Source organism: Papio anubis, chromosome 1, assembly GCF_008728515.1.
Source record: "Papio anubis isolate 15944 chromosome 1, Panubis1.0, whole genome shotgun sequence".
NCBI classification, from domain to species: Eukaryota; Metazoa; Chordata; class Mammalia; order Primates; family Cercopithecidae; genus Papio; species Papio anubis.
The window spans coordinates 153,681,899-153,709,420 of NC_044976.1; the positions used below are offsets into that span (position 1 = coordinate 153,681,899).

Here is a 27,522-nt window from a genome sequence, read left to right on the forward strand (position 1 = left end):
AGGAAGGCTAGGTTGGGATTAGCCCTGGTCTCCTCTGGAGCCAGAATTCTCCTAATCGTGTTAAAATTAACACTCCCTCTACAAGCAGGAGCAGACCCCTCTGAACCGAGATTTGGTCAATTCTCTGCTTGCACAGCTCTAACTTCTAATCATTGTCATAAACAGGATGGAAGCAGCTGCTCACTCCAGTCTATTATCAGCTTGGTTGGAGACAGAGAAATTTAAATGACAGTAAGATGCTTAGCAAAGAAACGAAAGTCAGTGTTAAAAATAAAGAAAACAAGACAGCTTGTTTCATCGAAATAGAAGGGTTATTAAACAGCCCTGAATTAATCAGTGATCTGCCACTGTTGGGAATTGAAGAGCAGCAAGGCCAGGGCTGAGAGCTGGGAGGAGATGGGTAAGGAGAGGAGTCTAAGGCAGATAAGAGGCTCCTGCTTTCTTGGGCTGGCTGTAGGGACTGTAGAGGTGGTTGGTCTTCAGAGGGGTTGCTGGCAGTTAGCATTCTTTCCCACAATAAAGGGCCGGCTGGGGAGAGGGAGACTGGCACAGTGGTCTCTCCTTACAGATTTGTGCTTTTGGATCCTTTCCATCTGCCACCACCTGTGCAAGCCCCTGGCCATGTCCAGGCCTCAGCCCCTCCCCAGCCTTCCTTCCCTCCCGCCAGAACTGGGCAAGAGGCAAATGGCATTCAGTGGATGGCCAGCAGCTCCCAGCCCGACCTTTTCCTCTAATCATTCACAGGGGGTCCCCAAGAATTCAACTCTGAGTCACAGCTCCTTAGACCCCACCTCCATTCGCAAAGAGTAGTAACAGGATATCCTCAACTATGGGCAGAGTATTGCTTATGTGCAGGCAGAGTGTCCTCTTGAGTAAGTGATCTCTTCCAAGATATATCAGTTGGTGACATCTGCAACGCCAGGCAGCAGAGAAGCCAAGTGACATGTTTAACTCCAAGACCCCCCAAGTCCAAGTCCCATTTTTCACATCTGGTGCCTTTGCCAAAATATTCAACCTCAAATACACCTAAGTCCTCTCACCTGTAAACTGGTGATGCGGATGCTGCTCTCAACCTCACCGGCTTGAGTAAGGGGTACATTAGTGGGATGATGCATGTGAAATTTTTAGGAAATTGTAAAATCACTGCACAAATACATGTTCATATTACAGTGGGGTCCCTTGCAGACTCAGAACCAAATATCAGAAGAAAGGTTTTCCAGAGGGCATGGAATGCATCTGGGAGGAGAGCAGACAGACGTGCTCACACCTTCGCAGGGGTGTGGAGGGGAGGGCGGGTGACCAGGCACATCTGCGTGCACATGTGCCTTCATCCAGTGTGGAACATGTTGGATCTTGAGTCAATCACTCCAGGAGCATTTTCTTTGCTCCTTGACCTCCACATTCTTTCTCCTCACCCCTCCCTCCCGCTTCCCTCCTGGGTCCCTCCTGGCTGTTTACCCTTTTCCCGGCTTCTCTCTCACACCCCATTCATCATCCAGGGCCAGATTCTCACTCAGGGAGCTCTTTTCATCTCCTGCCCTAGGTCCTCCCTCCCCAGCCTGCCATTCCCACCCTGCTCCCCGTCAGCACATTCCTCTCCCTGTCTCAGCCTCTCTGAAAACTGCACCCTTCGCTCTCCTTCACAGCGGGCTGAGGGATCCGAGAGGGGTCCGGGGCCGGGCTGATAGCGCCTCGAGGGTCTCAAATGTCTACTTCCTGTGCTCCTTCACCAAGGGGCTGATGCCACTCAAGGTGCTTAAGTGTCCTTCAGGCCAAGTGTCTGTACCTCTTGGCACAGAAAAGACCTTTAAGTGGTCAGACCTCTTCCCAGAGTTCCAGTCACCCCTCAGTTTCCGCATGCCCCTTTAATCCAGCTCCATGGCACTCCCCTTGCTTAGTGTATATGAGTGTGAGAATGCCTGTTATTTAGGAAAGGCTGTCTGACAGCTAAGGATCTCTACTGCAAGAGCTGGTAGTCTCAGACAAAGAGAGAAAAATAATAGAAACTGCAGGTGGGAAGATACAGGGTGGGGACATAGCCTGCTTAAGAAGCTTCCTCCTGAAAAGGAGTTAGAGCTTTTTTATTGGAAGACTGGCTGTTGGTTCAGAAAAGCACTAGAGAGAAAGAGAGGCAGGGAAAGACAAGGAAGGAAGAGGAACTTCAGCCTGTGTACCAAGGTGGACCTATATGGGAAGGGCCCAGAGAATGCGGGGCCCCAGCCTAAGGAGCTGGTATCTCAGCATCTTCTCCTCCTCCTCAGGACCGGTTTTCCTCTTTCCTCCTCTACGCCCTTCTGTGCTGCCACAGTTGCCTGGACAAACCAGCAAGAGCAATACAAGTGGTCCTAAATCAGCTGAGGGCCATGAGAGGAGAGGTGGCCTGGAAGTCATGGGACCACTGATAGGACTGGTGGGAATGGCTACTCAAGACCTCAGGTCAGCATGGGAAGAAGGTGGGACTACCAGCACCCTGTTTGTTTCTTCCGAGAGGACTGGGTCTCGGCAGGCAGGTGCTGGATCACCACGTTCTACTGCACAATGATCACCGCTCTCTTGAGCTAAAACAGAGCCCTCAGAGTTTGTCACCATCATACAAGGCAGCCCAGGAGATGATGTCCTTGTACAGTGTTTCTCCAAAAACAGAAACAAGAGTAACTGGTGTTTACTTAAAGCTCTAGAGTTTACAAAACAATTTCACATCCATTATCTCGTTGATTCTCACCACAGCCCTGTGAGGTGTCATTTTACAGCTGAGGAAAGTGAGACTCCAAAAGGTTAAATAACATGTTCAAGGTCACTGAATTCGGAAGTGATAGAATGAGACTCGAGCCCAGGTCCCTCTCCAAAGGCCAAGGTCTTTTCTTTGCACCATCCAGCACTGTGAGCTTGACCTCCTTGTTGAAGACCCTGTTCTGGAACCTTCCAAAGGGACTTCCCCCACCCCACTCTGTTGATCACTTTATATTGTGAATTTTTCATTTTTTATTATTTTATGCTTCTTATGTGATCCATGATATTATATGGTTAGCGACTCTGGAGCGCTCTTGCAAAGACTTTTCCTGCACAGGTCTGGATTATACATTCTTCAAAGACAGAGCTGGTATTTTCCCATTCTTCTCCATCTTTCTTCCCACCTCACCCATCTAGCCTCACCCAGTGGGTTCAAGACAAATAATAGCCAGGATCCTTCCTAAATCATTCACCTCCTTCTTCACTACTTCCTGAAGATCAGTCATGACAGATCCCTGAGCCAAGTGTATTAGTTCAAATCATTTCTTGAGGCCGACTAGCAGGGACAGTGTCCATTGAGAGAAAGCAAATGAGCACCTGGGTCCCGCCTCTCGCTGCTCTCGACAATTCAGGCTGAGCACAATATGGAGTGAAAGTTATCATGCTAGCCCTGCACGGATACCAAGAAGCATGAGATACTGTTCTTGCCTTCAAAGGACTTCTAATTCAATGGGGAGATAGGAAATAGTCACATAAAAAAGACAGCCAATGCTGCAATGTAGTGTGTGCTACAATCAGTGTGTGCCCAAACCAGCAGTTTTTAATCGAGTTTGGAGGAGAGAAAAGAGATTGGAGGTGGAGAGGCCCTAGAGGGTTTATGAGGCTTTGAAGGATGGGCTGGGTATGGATAGGCAAAGAAGGGAGTGGAAACAAGCATTCCAGGGCAGGTTGTTTTGGGGACTCAACAGACGAACCAGTTTGTTGGGAGAGGAGTCACTCTGGGAGAGGTGGGCAGTGAGGTTCGAGAAAGAAGAGCCAGCTGGGGAAGGACTTGAACTTGGGTGCTTAGCAGTGCTGAGTCTATCTGGGCAACAGCAAGGAGCCATAGAAGGTGTTTCCATAGGTGAATTTCACACTTTGGCCATGTGCGTGGCAAAGTTAGATAGTGGGTCTGAGACGCAAGAAATGAGGCAGCACAAGGCACAAATTGCAGATATGTGGCTGGATCTTGGCTGCCAATGGGCTTCACTAGGGTCCATCTCAGAGGAAGGCCTGGATGGTGACAATGTGACTGTCTTAGAAGCATTATTTTCAGGGAGGCAGCATGGGGATTCCTGGTGAAGAGCCCTGCCTTTTGAACTTTTGGGAACCCTAGCTTCTGGAAATGAGCAGTGCTAAAAAGTGCACATCATCTGGCACTAATGGTCACTGTCCCTGAGATAGAGATGAAGCATCACGGATTGGGAGTCATCCTTGTCCCTAGAGAGCTTCAGTGGCCAGCCATGTGAGGCCACTGGAAGTAGAAAGGAAAGGCTGCAAAAGAAAGCAGGAAGTTCTCTCACCTGGGTCTCCTGGGAGCCATTAACATTTTTCTTCAAGAAGAAAAAGATGTGGACAGCTTCAAAGGAGAGTATGTGGGATTTTAGGGTCAGTTGAGATGAATGCCTAGTGCTTTGTTCTGGTTTTTTCTTACTCCATCATTGTTCCTCCTTTTCCCTCCCAGTAGTGTAAATTAGAGCAGTGTCATTATTTTTGAAAACGTTATGTTTAATGGCAGCGTAATATGCCATTATATGGAGTAACTGTGATTTATTTAGTCTTTTAGTTGAGTACTTTTTAAACTTGCTCTCCTGCCCCATCTCAACCTCAAAGAGTCCCTGGCTCTCCCTTGTATGGTGAAGATTACATGAGAGACATTTCCAGGCTGTTTGAAAATATCATTTGGAATTGCTCTGAAAGGTGGCTGCCAAGCTAGCAAGCCTCTTGCTACCCCTGGATTCCACCTGGTGCTTGATAACCATGACTCCTGTGTGCCCTACCCCAGCACTGCCTGGTTACCAAAATAAAGGATCAGCTCGGCGTAGACATAAATGGAACTGTAGAGCCTCAAGTTTTGACCTTTAACATAAAGTACTTGCCAAATCTTACTAAACATTCTGGTGAGTTCTCCCAGACCAGTGATAAGAAGGTTTGGCTGAAAAATAAGCCTTAAGAATCCAGGCAGTGTAGAGTAGTAGGGGAAGCATGGGCCTCAGCAATCTTGGCTTCCTAGCTGATACTCGTCAAGTTAGGCTTCCTGAGATTCCATTTCTTCATCTGTGAAATGGGGATAGTCATGCCCATCTTGCAAGGTAATCACACAACTATGGATAGCATATACAGGGCATGTAGCATAGCGTGCCATGTAGCAGGTGGTTAATAAATGACAATAATAGTAGCTACTCTTCATTGTTTTCTTCCAGAAAATAAATGAGAGTTGCTAGTAATTTGCTACTTGTGGTCATTAGAGTATGAGGTCTCCTAACGTGAATCTTGACTTGGCTTAGCAAAGCCATATGCCTACTTTTATTTCCTTTTCCTGCCTTTGGAAGGAGCCTGAGAATTCCTTTTTCTGTCCTTTAATCCCGTAATGTCTACCAGAACAGCAACTCAACTGATAAGGTGGTTTAAATAGGGTCCTGTTAGAATCAGGGAAGAGGTGGGATGACCTTCCTTGGACTCCCTTAGCACAGAAGGCAGGAGTGCTCCCACGGCCTGCTTCTCATAGCATCAGAACTCTGCTAATTTGGAGAAATTCTTTCTGACCCAGTGGGGAGGTGGCCATGGCAAAGCAGGGCTCCTTCCTGACCCTCCCCCAAAGGGGGTTGAAGAGGGCAGAACCTAAGGAAGGGGGAGCAGGGGATGGGGTGGCAGGGAGGGCAGCTGCTTGAAATTGATTGCTCTTGTAGTTTAGTTTATACCATGCGGCTCTCTCAGCTCTGCCCGGGTGGCGACCTTTAGATAATAAAGGGAATTCTGGGAGATTTCTGACAGGCCCATGACATATGGGGCAGGTCTGCAGGGTCAGGCGGTGTATCTCCCTGCTCCCGGCCCCAGGGTAATGAATCTTGTTTTGACTTTGCAAAGCCAGCTCAGCCAGTGTCCCAGAAAGAAACAGAGCCCCCGCCAGCCCCTCAGATGAGTGCACATCTTGGAACCCTTCATAATTCAGGGATACAACTCCAAACTTTTATAGCCTGTGAGTGGAGAGGACAAACACTGCCTGTTTTGCTAAGGCCCTGGGAGAGCTGGTGTGGTTTCCAGGGCTCGATCAGAGCCTACTGGGAGACCTGGGGAAAAATAAAACAACAGAAATCTCTCCCTGACGTTAAAAGCAGTGGTCCCAGGACAGGGCCTGTGCCTGGAGGAGGAGCCGGGGTGGGAGAAGGGGAGATCTCTCCTTGGGGTCTGGTAAGTGGTAGATTCACTCTTCTGGGTAGGAAAAGCAAAAAGCAAAAAGAAAAAAAAAGGTTAGGGTCCACCCTTCAGGAAAAGCAGAAATCAGCACATCCTAATTCTCATCCCCAAGCTCTCAGGGGCAGAGCAAGTGAGTTCTCTGGGCTACTGTTTTCTGGGCTGGGTGAAGGCAGCAGGAGTCAGCAGCTCCTGACTGTTGATACCCCTCCATCTCTGCAAATCTGCATGTGCATGCACACCCACACCCCTCTTCTTTAAAAGAACAATTCCTGAACCATGAAGTTTGATTGCCTTTCTCCTCCCTGCTGTATTAGTTTGCCAGGGTTGCTGTAACAAAGTGTCACAGACCAGGTGGCTTAAGCAACAGAAATTCATTTTCTCCAGGTTCGGAAACTGGGAAGTCGGAGATGAGGATATGAGGATGTCGGCAGAGTTGATTCCTTCTGATGGCTGTGAGGGAAGGAGCTGTTCCAGCCCTCTCTTCTGAGCTTGTAGATGGTCAGATGAGGATGTGGATGTCTCTTTACATCAGCTGGCCTCTGTGGGTGTCTGTCTCAGGCTCCACATTTCCCCCTTTTTATAAGGACACCAGATCATACTGAATTAGAACCTACCCTAGTGACCTCATCTTAACCTGATTACCTCTATAGAGACCCTGTCTCAGGGTCTCTTGCTTTTCCTACCCAGAAGAGTGAATCTCTGTGGCTCACGCCTGTAATCCCAGCACTTTGGGAGGCCAAAGCTAGAGGATCGCTTGAGCCCAGGAGTTCAAGACCAGCCTGGCCAGCATGGTGAAACCTCATCTCTACAAAAAAAAAAAAAAAAAATTAAAAATTAACCAGGCATAGCCATGTGCCTGTGGCCCCACAGATCCCTGTGGTTCCTAACGCTGATGTGGGAGGATGGTTTGAGTCCGGGAGGTGGAGGCTGCAGGGAGCTGAGATCGTGCCACTGCACTCCAGCCTGGGAGACAGAGAGAGACCCCGTCTAAAAAACCCAAACCAAAACAATAGTAACAAAAGATGCTGTCTCAAATAAGAACACATTTTGAGGTACTTAGGGTTAGGCTTCAACACAGGAATTTTCAGGGGACACAATTCAGCCTTTAACTCAATCCCCTGCTTTCTTGCTAATACCCAGTCCCTGCACTTGTGCCTCATTACCCTGCCTCTGTGCCCCATTGCAGAGATGGATGGTCCCTCACTGTCACGCACGTATGTAAGATCCAAGGGCCTTGTCCAAAGCTGAGAGCCACACACAGCTCCCTTCTCACAGTCCCTGCTGCCTCACCGCCTCGAGTATGGGTTCTTTCCTCTTTACTGATTGGGACTGTGAGAGCGTGCCCAAATTTCCATCTCTTACTCCTTGGTTATTGGAGTGTGGACGTAGTTTATCCCACCTGTGAAAGGAATCGCATCTATGAAGACAAGCAGGAGATCCACCTTCTTATAGTAAGAGAGGGTGACTGGGTAGAAATTGTCACCCAAATTTGTCTTGACACCTCCTAGAGGGGCCATACTGCCATCTGTGTCACCTTCTCGGAGAAGGCTGCCAAGGGTGCATGCAGGCAGAGATCTGTTTTCCTCCACTCTCTCCTCTCACCTTCCTTCTCCACTCTGGGGCAAGGTATAGCCACTTCGCTTCACATAACCGCACAGAGTCTAGGGAAAAAATGACATTCGATTAATGAAGCAAATGCAGCTGGTACAGAAGTGACATCTAAATTGTTCCTTTGGTCCCGTTATTTTCCGTAGGAAATTCTTTCTCTCCTCACCCCCCCTCCCCCTTTTCCCTTTAAATCGCGTGCATAAAATACGCTAATAACAATCTTCAGTGTCTGTGCATGAGTGACAGCTGAAATAAGAAAAAGACTAATCGTACCTCCTGCAGCCCTGTCACATGGAGATTAAATGAGTCTCTCTCCCCACCCTCTCCCTGTTCCCCATCCCCTCGCCCCCACTCTCTCCTCTCTTGGTTCTCAATGAGAATCATGGGCATTTGAATAATAATATTATAGACGCCATCAGGGTGACAGTGGGGAAAAAATCAGCTCAAACCCATGATTATTCCTTCACTCTAATAATTATTTAAATACCAGATAACTCCTTTCACTCTAATTGAGGCCTTTCAGCTGTCGGCATTACCCGGGGCTTTTGCGTTCGCCCTCTCGCTCACCTTGTGCTACCCAACGTGCCTGGACTACCTCTAAGGTCGGTGTTAGGCAGAGCGACGCTCAGAATGCTTGCACATACAGCTGCACAAGGATATGAAGACAAGTCCTTGAGTAGCATTCCACCCACAGGGACAAGATGGGGCCTCAGACTCTCACATTTAGACAATTTTATTCTCATAGAAATCTTAAACCAAAAGGAGCCTTCTGAGACCATTGGGACCAATTCCCTGCCTCTAGGTAAACTTATTCCTAGGCAGCTTCCAGGAAAGTTCGACATCAGAAAATTTCACAATCTCCTTGGCAGGATGCTCTGGAGATCCTCTCTAGACAGAATGTCCCCCTTAATATCTAACTTTAGTCCCTTCTGCTGTAGCTCTAACTCTTTGGGAAGAAGGAGCTTTCTGTGCATAGACTAAATCTGACCTGTCCGTGGGGTTGTGGCACAGGACACCATAGCTCCCAAGTTGCAGCATAGGTGATGGTCCTCAGTGTGACATTTGCCTGGGCCTGCCTGGGCCTAGAGGAGGACAGAAGCAATCATTCTCCCCAAGGGGGAAAGGAGCCATTCAGTCATGTGTCTTTCATTCGTTCTGCCCCTTAATCTGCCCCTCTTTGAATCTGCCCTGAGCACCACCTCGTTGTCCAGGCCCAATGCCACACTCACTTCTGCATATCATGGGGCTACCATCAAAGGCATCTACTTTCCCCAAAACAGGACAGCCTGAAGGCAAAATGTAACTGACTCCCAGGACCCTTCCACCTGCAACAGAGGAAGCGCCTGTCTTTTTGTCACGAGGTCTGGGTTGTGACTGCAGCCTGTTTCTGACTCATTTTGAGTCACCCTGGTCAATTTGTTTCCTTTCTGTGGGCTGTGGTGTCTTTCATATTAAAAAAAAAAAAAAAAAACTAGTGGGTTGGAATAATCTTATAATCTCCCTCAGCATTCATCCAAAGTTCCTGCTTTAAAGGCACTACTCATTAGAAGGAAGAGCTGAAGGAGAAGACGGACTGCTCTCCACCATGGGAAAGGAAGGAGGCTAAGTGACTTCCATGAACAGCTGCTAACTTCCCTGAATTCACAGCCCTCATTTTCATGCTCATCTTTTCCCTACCACCATCTGGCTCCTCAGGGTGCGTGAGCCCCCTAGTAGGTGCAGCAGTAATAGTAGGCACCCTTTGCTGTTATTGTTATGAAAACTATCAGCTCCAGGATGGTGCTGGAGGTGATGATGATGTTGATGACAGGGTTGTTAGGAATGAAGTTAGTGGCAATGGTGGAGCTACAGATGGGCCCACAGGTATGAGAGCTACTAACATGAACTTTGACTCAATTTAGCAAAATCGTATTTCGAATCTAAATTCTCTTTCCACCAGCTCCTTTTGCTATAAGGGGAAGCCAAGTGGAAACATAGAGGCATGTGCACCCAGATCTCCTGAAAGGAGCAACAGGAGAGGGTAGCAGGGAGGAGAGAATCCTCCGCTGAGCTGAACTGGAAACGCCTGGTTGTCATTTCTTCCCTGCTTTGCCACTGACGCCTGCAGCAGCTGATCAGGAAGGTATCAGATGCCTTCACTAGCTGTCACTAACACCTGCCTCCTGAATCCTGATCGGGGAGATGGTGTCATCAGGCCCTCCACATAAAATATTCAGTGGCACTTGCTTCCCAAAGAGGCAAGCGTGGCCTCTCCTTGGCATCAGGAACGCTCCGAGTTACATGTCCTGGGAGACTCTGTTGTTTGGGCAAGAGTCCCAGAGCAGCATTCCCTGGCTTGAGACTTGGAGTAGGAGAGAGGGAAACTGGTAGAACAGAGACTAGGCAACTTTTGGCTCTTGAGAATGCATGTGACAAGTGACTTCATGCACTAGACAGAGAGGGATGTGACAGAAAGAAGAAAGCATCATTATTAAGAGAAAACTCCTGAGGTTGACACTAGCAGAAAATGGGGGATAGGAGGAAGTGCTACTGGGTATGCAAAGTCATAGGCATGTTTGTTTACCAGTGTCTACCAAACTGAGGATGGGAAATTCATTCTAAGACAGATGGGATGGATGGAGGTGAGGAGCTAGAAATAATGACAAATAAATTGCTAATAACAAAGGCTAATGTATCTTGAACACTTAAGATGGCCAGGAACTGTTCTAAGTGCTTGATATGTATTAACTGATTTCATTGTAATAATACTATGAGGTAGCTACTAGTACTAACCCTATTTTATATGGATAGTTAGATAACATCATAGAATGGCTAAGTACCTTGACCAAGTATACACAGCTATAGGCTCCATTTGTATCCAGGCACCTAAGTTCAGAGCTCATGCATTTAACTATTATATCACACTGCCTCTCACCAGAGGCACAAAGGTGGGCTCCCTCCCTCCTTACTCAGAATGTGGACAGGAAGCCTGATCTTTGCCCACTGGGCTCTGCTTGGAACAGCTACTTAGTCACATCAATTTGGCATAGAAAGATGAAGGCTCTCAACGTGCCCTTGAAGTCAGCTGTCTTTATGAAGGCCACACTCCCAAGGTGGGGTGCAAACCTCCTTTCACTGCAGGAGACTGTGCCTCCTCTTGACTCCAGTGTCCAATGACAGCTGTTCCCAGGTGGGCGGTCCCTGAGCCCTGTGAGATGAATTCACTTGACTGGTTACCAGGAGCGGCTTATCCCGAAGCAGATGCTGATTGAGGGTGAGAGGAAAATAGCCCAGCTGGAGCGGTCTGTTTAGAACTCCTGGCCTGAAAAATAAAAAATTAAAAATTAAAAAAGCTCCTGGCCTAATCAACATCTCCAGGTTGGAGTGAAAAACCTCAGTTGCTATTGGAATCACAGACTCTGGGAACCGAAGGAACCAAGCTTCAAGGTAGCATTTTATCTGAAAAAAGAAATCTTATAGGTTGACTCATTCAAGTACCTTTTGTTTTAAGATCAAAAAATAGGCTCATGGAAATGCGAGACTGGTCTAAAGTGAGTGACACTATAATTCATGAGTCACACAGGCAGAATGTGAACCCAGGGTTCCTGAGACTCCCACCTTTCTTTCTGCCCTGTGACCTCATGCCTTATAGACATCAGGAAAGTTTTTTCATTCTCAGTCTAACTCTCAGGATCCTGTGTTTCCACCAGCCTTTCTGCAGTCTGCAGAGAGGCTACATTGGGACTTGTGCAGTAGTATGATGAGAAGATCACCTTGGATCTATTTCTTTCTGCTTGCCACATACTTCCAGACTTCCCAGCTCTGTCACTGGGTCGGGGAGGCCTAGAGATCAAAGGCCCACCCACAATGTTCATCTCATTGTGAATGGGACAGGAAGAATATAAGCAAAAAGAGAAGTCAAGAGCTATGGCGGGATTTCTGAAGTGCCATCTCCTGTGGAGTCTTCAAAGATAATAACAGGCCAGGTGCGGGGGCTCACACCTGTAATCTGAGCACTTTGGGAGGCCGAGGTGGGTGGATCATGAGGTCAGGAGATTGAGAGCAGTGTGACCAACATGGTGAAACCCTGTCTCTACTAAACACACACACACACACACACACACACACACACACACACACAAAATTACCCAGGCATGGTAGCACATGCCTGTAGTCCCATCTACTCTGGAGGCTGAGGCAGGAGAATCTCTTGAACCAGGGAGGCGGAGGCCTCAATGAGCTGAGATCACGCCACTGCACTCCAGCCTGGGCGATAGAGCAAGACTCCGTCTCAATAGTAATAATAATAATAATAATAATAATAACAAAAACTAACACAAGTTAAGTGCTCACTGTCTGCCTGCAACCATGCTAAGAGATTGGTCTCTATATTGTCTCATTTACTGTCATGACAACTTGAAAGGTACATACTGTAGTTATTCCCATTCTACCAGAAAGGGACATGAGACTTGACTTGCCCCGAATCCCAAATTTGTTGCCGAATTCTGTCTAACAACAACATAAGCCACTCACTATTCAAACTGTGTCTTGGGAGGGTACCAAGCAGGGAGGTGAGGTGGCTAATCTTAACCGTATATCATGTCCTTCCATGTTATCTCTGCTACCAGGACCCCCGTCCTTCCCTCGCGGCTCCTCGAGGAGGAACCGCTCTCCACCTGGAACCCAAAGAGCTTTTCTTCCCAGAGACAAGGGTGTGCAGAGAATGGCCTCTTGCAATTCCCCATCCAGCTGGAGAATTTAAGGATTCTGTTATTTCCTTTCCACAGCTCCTCTTCAGGAATTCACGTCCTGCTACCGGCCTCAGGACATAGCTAAAAATAACCTCTGGTTTCCAAACTGAAAGCTCTGTCTGTTGGGAGGCTTTGCCGGTGTGCGCCTGGGGCCGGAAGGGCTGTGTCAGAGTAACTGAGGTCAGCCTGAATCGCATGCTCCTGTTGCTTTCCCCTTTCCAAGGAAGCCCAGGGCCTCATGAGTCACCCGGAACACTCCAGGGGAGTCAGGTTGGAGGAGGGAGTCACGTGGGACCTACTGTGGCACCATGGTGGCTGCCAGGCCGAGGATGCAGAACTGAACAAGAGTAAGGGTCATTCCTAAAGAAACTCTAGGGGATTCTCTAAGTGGTGCCTGTTCTAATTATAACCCCATCCAGCCAGAATGGGGAGTTGAGGGAGAAAGGCCTCTCCTAAGCTGCCTTGGAGCAAATTCTCTATCCTTCGGGTGTTCCCATCCCTGCCTCCTTATGTGCCCAGAGTTCTGTCTGGACTTGCCTGAGAAGGTTGCTGGATGATCTGTCCAGATGAGAAAAGCTTTCTCTGTGTGACAGCTTGCTGCCTTCTCCTCCTGGTGCCACAGTCACTTCCCACTGTCCCTCTCCATAAGTCAGGACAGTACCATGATAGTGATGGAACAGGCCCTGCTCTCTGACCTCCAGGTCCTGCTCACTGACCTCCAGGCTGTCTTCTCTGACTTCCTGCCCCTGGCCCAGCCTGCCCCTGGCTACACGCTGTCCTCAGGAGCCCTACCTTGCCTCTCTGGGCAGCTTCCTTGGAACAGGGAAGAGTAAGCACCAAGGCTCTGGAAGTGGAGGAGCCTTAAAGCCTAGGAGTCAGGAGGCAGGGGGAAGTGTAAAGGAGTCAAGGCTAGAGACTGGGCTTTAAGCATGGCCCACTGAGGCCCACAGGTGATTTCATGGATGCTGAAACAGTCAGGAGGCCCCAGCAGTGCCTGAAATGAGACTGAACCTCACTTCACCCTTTGCTGCTCGTCACATTCTCCCAAACCTGGTACCCCTGCCCCAGGTGACTGAAGCTGAACTCAGCTAGCCAGTACTCCCTAGCAAGCAGACTGGTTCTCTATGTGTCCTGGCTCCCCATGTGCTCTGCCTGCAGAGGGGCAGAGGTTGAAGCAATTTCCCGAGGACCTGGCTGCCTGGCAGCAGCTGGGTGTCCACCTTGAGAAGGATGGGGGGATCTCAGGAGATCTGCCTATCACCCAAGGGCTTTTCAGGCTCCGGAATGGCACATGTGGGAATCCCAGTCTTGTTGGCTACAACATATTTCCCTTTCCTGACAAGTTCTAACAGCTAGTGATCCGGGTTCTTCTTGCTAGAGAAGAAAGGGCTGAGGTCAGAGAGGGGCACTCTCACTCAGGGTGACCAGCTCCTCGCCTCTCTGTGGACAACAGAGCATGAGAAAGTAAAGAGATGCAGTGGAGTGAGGTGATGAAAGTCTAAAATAGGAAGGAATTTTGTGCGCAATATCAGACTCTGGGAGCAGTTGACCTGGAGAGCCTGGGGGAGGGCCTGCCTAACAAGCTTTCAAAAAACAGGAGCGATTTCCACTGGACTGGGATAAGACGTGCCGGTTGAGTGGGGAAGACTGGCTTTAGTCTTGACATCGGATTGACTGTCTGGGTGAACTTCAACAGCCTTTTAACCTCTCTGAGAGATGAAAACGATGGCTTCAGAGGCCAGAAATAGAGATGCTTTGTAAAATAAAATTTTTTTAAAAAGCAAGTATTCTATAGAGTAAAGGCTAGGGACCAAAATAGATAACAGGATTCCCTGAACGTCCCTAAGAGGGAAAGAGTATGTTAAAAATAGAAAAACCAAAATTCAGAAGAAAGAGACTCACAGAGCTAAACCAGGATGGGGACCCTGGGTCAGGCCAGCCTCTTCGCTCCTCCTGGAACTTATTTTTGGTCTGACCACTCTGCCTTGTGTTTTGCAGAATCATGTGAGGGCCAACCAGGGAAGGTGGAGCAGATGAGCACACACAGGAGCCCTCTCCTCACCGCCGTCCCTCTCAGCATGGAACAGAGGCGGCCCTGGTCCTGGGCCCCGGAGGTGGACAGCCGCTCTGTGGTCCTGCTCTCAGTGGTCTGGGTGCTGCTGGCCCCCACAGCAGCTGGCATGCCTCAGTTCAGCACCTTCCACTCTGAGAATCGTGACTGGACCTTCAACCACTTGACTGTCCACCGAGGGACGGGGGCCGTCTATGTGGGGGCCATCAACCGGGTCTACAAGCTGACGGGCAACCTGACCATCCAGGTGGCTCATAAGACAGGGCCAGAAGAGGACAACAAGTCTTGTTACCCGCCCCTCATCGTGCAGCCCTGCAGCGAAGTGCTCACCCTCACCAACAATGTCAACAAGCTGCTCATCATTGACTACTCTGAGAACCGCCTGCTGGCCTGTGGGAGCCTCTACCAGGGGGTCTGCAAGCTGCTGCGGCTGGATGACCTCTTCATCCTGGTGGAGCCGTCCCACAAGAAGGAGCACTACCTGTCCAGCGTCAACAAGACGGGTACCATGTATGGGGTGATTGTGCGCTCCGAGGGTGAGGACGGCAAGCTCTTCATCGGCACGGCCGTTGATGGGAAGCAGGATTACTTCCCGACCCTGTCCAGCCGGAAGCTGCCCCGAGACCCTGAGTCCTCAGCCATGCTCGACTATGAGCTACACAGCGATTTTGTCTCCTCTCTCATCAAGATCCCTTCAGACACCCTGGCTCTGGTCTCCCACTTTGACATCTTCTACATCTATGGCTTTGCTAGTGGGGGCTTTGTCTACTTTCTCACTGTCCAGCCCGAGACCCCCGAGGGTGTGGCCATCAACTCCGCTGGAGACCTCTTCTACACCTCACGCATCGTGCGGCTCTGCAAGGATGACCCCAAGTTCCATTCATATGTGTCCCTGCCCTTCGGCTGCACCCGGGCCGGGGTGGAATACCGCCTCCTGCAGGCTGCTTACCTGGCCAAGCCTGGGGACTCGCTGGCCCAGGCCTTCAATATCACCAGCCAGGACGATGTACTCTTCGCCATCTTCTCCAAAGGGCAGAAGCAGTATCACCACCCGCCCGATGACTCTGCCCTGTGTGCCTTCCCCATCCGGGCCATCAACTTGCAGATCAAGGAGCGCCTGCAGTCCTGCTACCAGGGCGAGGGCAACCTGGAGCTCAACTGGCTGCTGGGGAAGGACGTCCAGTGCACCAAGGCGGTAAGGAGGCACGCACCTCGCTCTGCTCCTGCTCTGTGACACAGGTTCCAACCTTCCTGTCCATGCCCTGGGGCACACCTGCTCCCACACCACCACGGGCCTGAAATGAAAGAGGTTTGCAGACTCAGGTTATCAGGTGGTAACCAATAACACAGGGTCTTACGTACACCAGATACTTGGGATATGTGTGTTGATTTGTTATCATTTCAAATACATGTATTGAGTGCCTACATCACACCAGCTGCTACTGTAAATGCTGCAGGCTTCAGCTATGAACCATACAGCCCTACAAAGCTCACTGCCCTCAGGGAGATTACGTGCCAGCTGGGTGAGACAAATGAACACATAATATATGTTAGTTTGCCAAATGGGGATAATGGCTGTAGAGAAAAATAAACAGGGAAGGGGAAGAGGCAGTAGCTGACAGGACTGATTCACTGAGAAAGTGGTGTCTAAGCAAAGACTGAGGATGAGAAGAAAGGGAGTCATGCAGGTGTCCGGAGAAAGCATTCCACAGAGAGAGAAAGGGTGAGGAGAATGTGCAAAGAATTCAGGGCATGCCTGGAGTGTCTGAGGAACAGTAAGGAGGCCACTGCAGCCAGATCAGAGTATGTGAGAGAAAGAGCAGCAGGTGATGGGGTCCATCAGAAGTAATGGGGGCCAGGTCATGTACACACAGAGCCATAGACCACTGTGGTTCCTAGTGAGGGAGTCAAGTGGAAATTGGAAATCTAAGTCAGAGGAGAGGGAAAGGAGTCTGGCTTGACCAATTGATGGAAAACTGGAGAATAATCAAGAGTGTGGACAAAGGCAAAAGAGGAGGGGATGAAAAGCTGAGAATCCAGACCTGAGGAAAGCGGAGACAAGAAAATCAGTGGCAAGCACTGCCCTGTCAGAGGCTCATGGTGCTGTCATCAAAGTATTCACGATCCACTCTTACCCATCCCTCCATTCATCTGTCCCTGATCCTTCCCTTCATTCTTTCCTGCATCCCTTCATCCATCTATCTCTTTATCCACTCATCCTTCTTTTTTTTCTCCCTTAATCTATGCCTCTATCTTTATCTATCCATCATCCATTTGTCTATCTAGCCCTCCATCTATCCATTCATCCCTCTCTTTATTCATCCATCCATCCATCCATCTACCCATCCCTCCATTCATTTACAAATAGTATTGAAGATCTTCTGAATGCCTGGCACTGTACTAGGCACTGGGGATGCAAACATAAAAAGACATGATTGGCTGGGCGCGGTGGCTCACACCTGTAATCCCAGCACTTTGGGAGGCTAAGGCAGGCAGATTGCTTGAGCTCAGGAGTTCGATACCAGCCTAGGCAACATGAAAAAACTCCATCTCTACAAAAAATCCAAAAATTAGCCGGGTGTGGTGATGTGCACCTGTAGTCCCAGCTACTCTGGAAGCCTGAGCATGGGAGGTGGAGGTTGCAGTGAGCCTAGATCGTGCTACTATACTCCAGCCTGGGTGACAGAGTGAGACCCTGTCTCAGAAAAAAAAAAAAAAGAAAGAAAGAAAGACATGATCATTACTCTCACAGATCTTATAATCTAGTAGGAGAGAGAGACACACACACACACACAGAGAGAGAGAGAGAGAGAGAGAGAGAGAGAGAGAGACAGCTGGCAACATAATGTAGCAGCTAAGAGTTTGAGCTTCTGAGACAAAAGCCAGACTTCAAATTCCATCTGTGTTTCTTCCTCCCTTCTTCAGAAGCACCTTATCATCTCTATATTCTCATCTGTGAGATGGGAATGATAATGCCTAACTCATGGGATGATCAGATGAGATAATACATGGAGAGATTAGCACCATGCCTGGAAATGTTAGGCTTATCATTACACAGGGAGTTAACAGGGAGTGTGAGAAGTGCAAAAGTAGGTTTCTTATACACAGTGCTGAGGGCTCTGGATCTGCAGCCTAGAAAAAAATATATGAGACCAAGGGGCCCATATGGCTACTGAGTACTCTAAATTGAAGGTGCCTGCCATTGGGACCAAACACTAGTACTTGAAGCAAGAAAACATCATTCCAAGGCTACACTTCTATTCCTGTCATCATTTGCTTGGTGTGGTAGAAGAGTCATGGTTAAGGCTTTGAAGTAAAACAGATGGGGATTAAAAATCAGTCCTACCACTTACTACTTGTGTGACTTTGGCAAGTTATGTACCTGATCTGAGCTGTAAGTTTTTCATCTTTAAAATAGAGATAATATTATCTTCTTTTGATGGTTAGTATGAGGATCAAATGGAAAATTTATGTAAAGTGCTTAGCACAATACCTGGAACATAATAAGCATTCAATAAATGGGCAGCTATGATTATTAATATTAATCACAGTAGTAAAGAGCCAGGTATTTTCTTAGTTATCTTACTGTTGTAAAATGAGGAAGCTGGACTAGATAGTCTCTCGTTTTTTGTTTTGTTTTGTTTTTTAACACCAAAATTATATGGCCACTGGCCTTAACTAATGGGGAGAAGTGGAGAGGAAATGTAACCGTCTGTAAGGGTTAAATGCTTGCAGAGTCCAGCCTAGTTCCCATAACCCAGTGGGGGCCTTGTCAGGAGGAAACTGCTGATTCCTGCCTGCTTCTGAGCAAGAGGAAAGAGGAAGATGACACTCTTCTCTGCTCCAGCGCAGAGAGACAAGCCTGGGCTAGTTACAAAAGGACAGGAAAGGCACTGGGAGAGAGGTGACAGTGAATGGGGCTGGGACCTTAGAGTGGAGAGACCCTTGCCTCCACCCCTTCAGCACCACACCCTTCTGGTGCAGGGGCTGCAAGAGGAATGGCCCCTTAAAGATCCCGACAGTCCAAAGGACCAAGACCCGGGGACCCAGAAATATTTTGGTGGCCTTAGAGGGGAATAAGGATAAATGAAAGAAGCTGTGGTCCCAGAGCTTGATTTTAACATGACTCTGGAATAACATGGAAATCTCAGATCAAAAATTTGAGCTCTGATCCCACAAAAGGGAGGAAGAAGGGGGCTATCACTCATTGAATAGCACCTATGTCCTAAAGGCTAAGCTTGGCAATTTAAGTGTTATCTCACTTACTCCTCACAATGACCCCATAAAGCAATAGTTATCACCCCCATTTTACAGATAAAAAAAAACAAAGGCTCACAAAGACTAAGCAAGTTACTCAGATCTCCACAGCTATAAGTGATAAAGTGGGGATTTGAATTTAGTTGGTCTATATTACTTCTTAGTCCAGGCTCTTTCTATGTAGCCCTTCTGTTTCCAAGGAAAGCCATACACCAAGCTCTCAACCATTAGAGCAAAAGTAAAGGCACATCAGGTGTTTGGAAATATCTGACAATATATTGAAAAAGAACTTGAAGAGAAAAGAAATTCTAGCCAATCCTAAGGGCTTAGGCTGAGAATAAATCTTCTTTTTTTTTTTTGTAATAGTTCTGGAGATTCTAGAATCAATAAGATGGTAGCAAAATCCAGAATTACTAGGTTTTTGCTTCTGTGTCATTTCTCAAAAGCTGACTTGGGCTATGCCTGTGCCCAGACTCTGTGGCCTTACCAGCCCTGCAGAAAGTGGGAAAGAAATGGAAGCCATGAAATTAAGGACTTCTAGAGCTCAAAGGAAGCTTGACAATTACCTGGTCCAATACTTTTACTTTACAGAGGAGAAAACTGAGGCTGAGACAGGGTACATGACATATCAAGGTCACACAGCTGGTTTCAGTAGAGAACGGACTAATATCTGGATCACTTTCTTCTTAGCCAGGGCAGTAGCTTCCTGGAGTGTAGGGATGAGATGAGGAAGAGAAGTACAAAATGTAAAATGTGTAGCTGATAACTCTGACCAGCCTTTCTAGGAAGCTAGAATTCCCATGGTTGGCTCCAGTGATGTGCTGGCAAGTATTAAATAACTGGCTCTGTGCAGACAGGGGAGGGAAAGGAAAGCTCTGGTTTGTAGCCCCTGCCCATTGCCATGGTATAAATACACCTATCCTGGCTGATTTCAAGCATCATGGGATGTCACTTAATGCACAGTTATCCCCTGTGAGCTGGCTTCAGCACACCACAGCTTCACTACCTTCCAGAGAAACTCATTCCTTCTGCTCTGTGAGGCTCCATATTATCCCAGGTTCAAAAGTCATCTTAACCTAAAAATTTGTTTTCTTTCCTGAAGAATATACACACACGAGTGCAGCACCATCATTCCTACCAGTAGCAGGAGCAGCAGCTCTCTACAAAACACTACGGAACCACAAAAAATGAGCCTCTGCTCCCTTTGGGACTGAGAAGAGAAAGGAAGGGAAGTCCTTGGTTTAAAAAAAAAAAAAATCACATGCCATAACTTATAAACCAATTATTCCAAAGAAATGAGGCTGTCAACGAGTGATGATGTGTCAGCCTGCTCTTCCCTGGTGAGGGTGAGAGGAGGCTGAAGGGAGCGGGGGGCAGGCTGCTCTGCTGCTTTCTATGATTCCTACGACAGCCATTTCCTTCCTCCTCTGGGATGCCTTCGCAGACCCAGAAGGAACAGCTGCCACAGGACACGGGGCTCTTTCTGGCCCAGAGCCTGCAGCCTTTGCCACAGGATTCCACATTGTGCCATTAACTGGGGCATGTCAGAGCATCCATGCTGGCCCAGCCCCGTGCTGAGCACTGTGTACAGAATGCAAACCCCTCAGCAGCCCCTGCCTCAGGAAGCATTACAGTCTTTGTCTTTCATTCTTTTTTAGATGAGAGACCTAAGATCTTGAGATCTTAGAAATCATCAATTTAACGTTACCTTCAACAGCCCTACAGGAGGACCCTACTGGTCCAAGTTTTCACAACCCGTTAGTGGCAGAACAGGGAATAAGATCAAGATCTTCCTACTTTCTTTCCAGCAATTCTTTTTTTTTTTTTTTCTTTTTGAGACGGAGTCTGTCGCCCAGTTTGGAGTGCAGTGGTACGATCTCAGCTCACTGCAACCTCCGCCTCCCGGGTTTCACGCGATTCTCCTGCCTCACCCTCCCGAATAGCTGGGATTATAGGCACACACCACCACGCCCGGCTAATTTTTTGTATTTTTGGTAGAGACGGGGTTTCACTATGTTGGCCAGACTGGTCTCAAACTCCTGACCTCATGATCTACCTGCCTCGGCCTCCTAAAGTGCTGGGATTACAGGCGTGAGCCACCGTGCCTGGCCACAGTTTTTTTTTTTTTTCACTTGCTCAAGGTGATCTTTCAAATGTGCTCCAGTCACTCCTGACAGACACATTATGGAGCCACACCACCACTCTCCTTAAAGGCTGGAAATACAAAGGACACCACCTCCAGAATTCTCTCTTAATTATATTTACCCAAACATTGTTGAAGATCTATAATGCACAATAGTGGAAATAGCTGGACAACTTAACACAAATCTTTTGCATGCATTATTTCATTTGTTCCTTCACAGTTCTATCAGAAAGGTGGGCAGGTATTATTCCAAAGGAAAAAACTGAGGCATATGTAGATTAACTTTTCCAAAGTGTAAGGTACTGTCCGATATTATTATGACACTTCTGATCTCTTTCCAGTATGGAAAGATAGTAGGGAGCTAGAATTCCCATGGTTGGCTCCAGTGAGGTGCTGGTAAATATTAAACAACTGGATAGTTGAATGGCCTAAAATTTCTTGTGCCCAAAGGGAGACCCTACAGCCCAAGAAACAAGCAAGAAACTCTCTCTGGGCTGGTAGAAGTCCTGTAATGTTGCCTTTAGACTGATTATCCACTGAAGGAACTCTCGTCTGAAATAGAAAGATCTCCACAGAATGCCATGGTCCTGAGGGACATTAACATAAATAGAAAGTGAGTTCAGGCACTTAGCTTGACAAATTGATCCTGGTTCTCCTGGCAGAAAGGTAGATGCAGGTGACTCCAGGTGAGTGGAAGGTTGCTGCCTGTTCTTTCGTCTGGCTTCATAAGAACCAACATGGAATTTGTGGGTGAGCTGGTGAGAAGATTTTGTCTGCAGCATGTGTTAGGGCCCCTGAACTCCCACGTCTGCCTCTCTGAGGCCTGACGTCCTAAGACTGGAAGTTGGGGATATGGGTTGTGTAGAGACTCCACCAGGCCTCCACTGTTACTCACCCCAATTCCTTCCCCTTTCCTCCAGCCTGTCCCCATCGACGATAACTTCTGTGGACTGGACATCAACCAGCCACTGGGAGGCTCAACTCCAGTGGAGGGCCTGACCCTGTACACCACCAGCCGGGACCGCATGACCTCTGTGGCCTCCTACGTTTACAACGGCTACAGCGTGGTTTTTGTGGGGACTAAGAGTGGCAAGCTGAAAAAGGTAAGAGTCTAGGAGCTCAGATGCCCCAATGCCATTCAGCTCCTCCGCAGAAAGTCCCTCTTGGAAGGTAGCTATTGGTGGAGATTTAACTACAGGCAACTTTATTTTCTTGGGGAACGAAGGTGAAATGGGGAGGTAAGAAGGGGTTAATTTTGTGACTTAGCTTCTAACTACTTCCTCCAGCCATCAGTCATTGGGTATGTAAGGAATGCAAGCATGTTTCAATATTTCCCAAACTTTAAGAAAAAACTTTAAGAAGGTACATACATCTGCAAAAGAAAACAAAACAAAACAAAACAAAAAAAACAAAAAAAAAACAAAAAAAATTGCTCTTCATTCCCAAATCAAGCAAAACTAAGTTTTTGGTTACGTACATTATAAATCTCCAACATCACAAACCCCTCCCTAGGACCTGTCAAGTTGATTATACTGGTCTTTGTTGAATTCAGAGAAGTTGGTTGAAGCAGATTACTGGTCCCAATTCTAAGACCTGGGGCAAACGGTGGGTGCTGCTCTCTGATGGTATATGATGCCTGAAGAAAACGCCATTCTCCAGTCTTTCCTTTTCCTGCAATCACAGTCTCTTCCCTTCCCAGCTCCCCACCCAGATGTGAGCTGCCAGGTGGAAGTAAACATTTTACCTTGTGCCTCCTTGGGCACTTCTGCCAGCTGGAGGGCACAGGCTGTCTGGGGCTGGCAGCATGGGAGGCCTCTTGTGCAGCAAGCTGAAGCCAACAGCTTGTGCCTGCTTGTCTAGTGCCTAGGGTGCAGAGAGGGTGCACAATCTGGTTCATTATATGGGATTAGAGCAGCCACATTCTTTCCGGTCTCAGCTAATCCCCTTTTCCCATGCTTACCCTCCTGCCACCTTTCCCTGGTCCCAGCACCTGTGGATCAAGGAACATGCAAGACCTCCCTGCCTCTCACCCTTTGATGTTGACATCACCCTGGAGCTCTTTCCTTATAATCCATTTAGAGCCTTGGGAGGGATGCTGTTTGGAAATGTGGAAGGAGGGTAACCTGGAGTGAGCCCAAGGAAGAATTTCCATGTTCTGCTTGTTCTGAATTATTGCCAGGGGAGGTGAGAAGAACTGGTCTGGGTTCACCTAGCAGTGCTAAACCCTCCAGGCTTCTTCTGGTTCCCATGATACCAAAGACGTTTAACCATTTCCTCACTTGCTGTAGAGGTTCCTACATGTTCCTCTTCTGTGCCCTCCACTCTGCCTGGGACTAGAGACCCTAGCTTGGCTTTTCGGCACATGGAAGAGAGAAAGAATGTGGTCCTTGTGTTTCCTTTTTCAAAATGGGAAGGGAAGGAGTTGCTCTGTGAAATTCTGCTAAGATTTAAAAGTGGCTTCTACCAGGAAGCAGTTTGGCTTGGAACCCTGAGGCTAGTTACTTCCCTGCTCAGCCAGGGTCACCACATCCAGTTGGACAAATTGTGCCTGGCCTAGGGGGATTGTGTTAAGGAGCCTAGTGGGAGTTGAAATCCAGCCTGAGCTCTCCCTGTTACATGATGTACCCTGTGGTATATAAACATCTGCCCAGTGGGCCTTCTCTTACTAAGTCATCTGCCCATAGGGACCACCTTTTCCTAAATGGCACACAGGCTCTCTAAGGGCCAGCAGAAGCCACACAGGCTGGTGTGAGCACCTTTCCCCCACCTTCAGTCACTGCTCCAGGTCATGTGTGTCATTCTGTCTCCTTGATTCTCTTGAAAGTTCCATGAAAGGCAGGGGTCATGCTTTTTGGACTGTTCCCTTCTTCCCCTTTAATCACCTCACCAAGTGTTCACTCATGGGATAGGCTTCAAAACTGCTTTGAAAAATAGAGCCATTCTTTAAGGAACCTTAGAGAGTGCCTGGCCCAATACTCTCATTATTTGACAGGGAAACTGAGGTCCAGAGAAGAAAATTGACTTGCCCAAGCATAGAGATCTAAGACAAGTTGCTTCTTGCCTTGACACCCAATTTGGCACCATTTTTACTTAAAGAAGCAGCTCTAGAGCCCAGGGAGGGAGACTGAGAACGATCTTCAGGTCCAGGCTTGCTACAGAGGTCAGCTAGGGGCTAGTGCGTTCACTCTCTTCAGATCTAGATGTGAATTAAGGCATCAGTGTATAATGAATGGATGGATGAGAAGTGAATAAAGGAAAAGGGACCCAACCAGACACAAAGGGACCTTGAGTTGCCTTTCCCCATATCTCCATGCATCGCGCACGGCACACACCAGGGGCTGCTTGGCATCTTTCCAAGTCACACACCTGAGTTGGCCAAGTTCTCCTGGCCTTATTGAAACCCTGACGGACAAGTTGCTGTGGAGACAAGTCAGCAGGTTCAAGGGCAAAGCTGGGGGCGTGGTTACCCACAGCTTGTTTTGACCTGTGAGTTGGCTGCTTCTTCTCACTCTTTGCTTGGCCTTTCTTTGGCAGTTTCTATGAGCTCATGACACTCCTCCTTCCTCCTCTGTGCAGCTCACCCTTCTTTCCCACCCACGCTGCTTTGAGGTACTTGACATTCATATCCAGGCCCCTGCTGGCCTCCCATCTACCAGCTTACTTGCTCCCACCCCTCTCCAGAGAAATAACCCATGAAGAATTTATGGAATGTCCCCAGGAAACCCTACTATGGTCCAGGCCCCATAGCTCTTTCAACACAGGAAGGAAAATAAAGAAAAAAATAGCTAAGAGTTTGGAAAGGGAAGGGAAGGCGGGTGCGTCAGAACTACTCACTTCTCCCGGCGTCTGTCAGGCTGTCCAGCCCTCATCTACTGTGGCCTGTAGAAACAGGATGTCCCTGTGTATGGAAGTTTAGAGGAAGCAGAGACTTGCTAGAAGTGATAGGACCACAGGGCGTTCTTATGTGCTGTGTCACATAGCTGCTTATACACTGCTGTCTGCAAGATGCATAGAGAGCACTCTAGACAAGACCACTGCCTTCTGAGCTGCAAACAAGTGGAAGGAACAGACAGAATAAGGTTAAGTCCCCAAAACCTGTATGTGAGGATGGGCGCGGTGACTCACACCTGTAATCCCAGCACTTTGGGAGGCCAAGGCAGGTGGATCAGCTGAGGTCAGGAGCTCGAGACCAGCCTGGCCAACATGGTGAAACCTCGTCTCTACTAAAAATACAAAAATTAGCTGGGCATGGTGGCACCTGCCTGTAGTCCTCATACCCCCTGTAGTGCTCATACCCCCTCGGGAGGCTGAGACGGGAGAATCACTTGAACCCAGGAGATGGAGGTTACAGTGAGCCAAGATCATGCTACTGCACTCCAGCCTGGGCAACAGAGTAAGACTCCATTTCAAAAACAAAACAAAACAAAACAACAACAACAACAACAAAAAACAGGAGTTTGAGACCAGCCTGACCAATGTGGTGAAATCCTGTCTCTACTAAAACTCTGAAAATTAGCCAGGCCTGGTGGCACGCACCTGTAATCCCAGCTACTCAGGAGGCTGAGGCAGGAGAATTGCTTGAACCTGGGAGGTGGAGGTTGCAGTGAGCCTAGACCATGCCACTGTACTCTAGCCTGGGTGACAGGGCAAGACTCTGTCCCCCCTCTCCCCCTAAAAAAACTATATGTGCAATGCTTGCATAAGCTAAGGGTCAGTGCATCACAGGTGATAAGAAGACATGCAAAGATTCACCATAAGGGTGGAATAATTCAAACAAAACAGCAACTGTAGTGTGATCAGTCTGCAAGGCTTTACTGAAAAGGAAGATTACCAGGGTCTGCTTATAGACTAGATGAGACAGATGAAGTGATGAGTTGAGGGAGAGAAGGGCATACTAGACCTTGGGTGCCACACTGAGAAGGTACAAAGCACATGCAATGAAGGTCCAACATGCAGAGGAGTTTGGAAGACTTGGACAGATAAGAGGGGAGGGAGAGCCCCTGTGAGACTTTAAGCCCTAAGGAGATCAAGCGAAAAGGATCTTGGGATTTTAGCGAACCGTGAGGTTGACATGAGCCAACTGTGTGATATATTGCTTTAACAAAGTTAGTCTTCATCATGATAATAGAAGAACAGCTTCTGTGTCATGAGACATAGTGACTCCACTTTACCTTGAAGATAACATCACAAGAGGGTGTTAAGCAAACTCAAGTGCCAGATAAACAAGAGCTGAATGGATGTGGGAATCATGCTATGTGAAGGGGAAAAGAGTGAATAAAGCAGGACATAGAACAGCTGTCTTTAGATAACATAATTTACTGAGCACTTATTATATGTCACATGCTATTGAAGAGCTTTATATCTGTTAACTCATTTACTCTTTTACTCTATGAGGTAGGTGCTATCACCTCCATTTTAAAGATGAGGAAATGGAGGCCAAGAAAGATTAAAAAATAATAATAAAGCCACACAGTAAATAAAATGGCAGAACTAGGACTAGAACTGTGATTATCTGGTTTTACAATCTGCCGGCTTATCCATTAAGCTATGGAAGATGAATTAGGCTTATTCAGTGTGACCCCAGAGGGCAGAATAGGGCCACTGGGTAGGCGTTACAGCACAGCAACTTTCCCCTTCATATAAGGAAAATGTTTTTTACGGCCAGACTGTCCCAGGATGGAAAGAGCTGACTCAGGAGGGAATGAGGTCCTAGTCAGTGGAAATATGCAAGCAGAGACTGGATGGTCACCAACCAGGGGTGCTGCCAAGGGGACCCCTGCATCAGATCTCACGGTCTTTTCAATGATGCTGCCACTATTTCTCTGGCTCTGTCAGCAAAGCATGAGATGAAGGAGTATGGGCTGAGGCAGAGAAGAGGAGCAGAAAAAGGAAGACCAAGGACCCCTGGGTGTGGACTTTGGAATGAGGCTGGTTTTGAGCCTGCCCTCAGAGTAGCAGAAAGCCCCTCAGGGTCAGGTGGGAGGGGCTCGGCACAGACATGGCAAAGCCTGGCCAGGATGATGAGGACAGGCAGTCCTGGGGCCAGACGTAGGGGAGGGAAAAGCAGGTTATCCTGGGGCCCGGGTCCAGTTCCTCATGACAGCATCCCTCCTGGTTAAGAATAGGCAGTGAGAGTCCAGATGATACAGACTGAGTGCGAACACCAAAGCAGATGGAGGAAGAGTGGCAACAGGAACTGGAAACTCATTTTACATGATTTTCCAGGTTTCAGGGCAGAGACAGGTGGCAAATCAAGCTCATGTCATGGGGCAAAAGAGGGAGGATGTCAAGCTGAGCAAGTGAAAGATGCCAGGACAATGGAAGGAAGGACTATCTTGGGTTCAGGGTGAAGTTCCTTTGGTTTCTTCGTTCCATTTGCAGCTGCTAAACTGCCACCTCAGCCCAGGTTTCACATCCCTGCAGGGCTCCTCACAGAAGCTGGAGGGTAGTGTTTTGCTGGGGCTCTCTAGCCTCTCAGTCCCAGGGACCTTAAACAACAGCAGATGCTGCTGGCTCTCTTCTCCATC

General features: G+C 48.1%; 1 protein-coding gene and 1 long non-coding RNA gene across 3 annotated transcripts in view; one reads left to right on the plus strand and one right to left on the minus strand.

The window, feature by feature from the left end:
• The window catches only part of PLXNA2 (plexin A2), a 222,361-nt gene that overhangs the window by 11,336 nt on the left and 183,503 nt on the right, over window positions 1-27,522 (plus strand). The window contains exons 2-3 of the mRNA XM_003893167.4: window positions 14,523-15,790; window positions 21,916-22,098. Coding sequence (XP_003893216.1) covers window positions 14,558-15,790; window positions 21,916-22,098 — 1,416 coding nt within the window. The 5' untranslated portion in view covers window positions 14,523-14,557. The remainder of the gene's footprint in view (window positions 1-14,522; window positions 15,791-21,915; window positions 22,099-27,522) is intronic.
• LOC110741426 lies at window positions 6,543-10,982 on the minus strand. 2 transcript variants are annotated; one of them, XR_002517607.2, is made up of 4 exons: window positions 10,900-10,982; window positions 7,789-7,847; window positions 7,350-7,585; window positions 6,543-6,759 (listed from the first exon to the last, which is right to left on the minus strand). It is a non-coding gene; the product is annotated as an uncharacterized LOC110741426 (long non-coding RNA). The 2 variants fall into 2 exon arrangements; XR_004178870.1 differs by having other exon boundaries at window positions 7,350-7,847.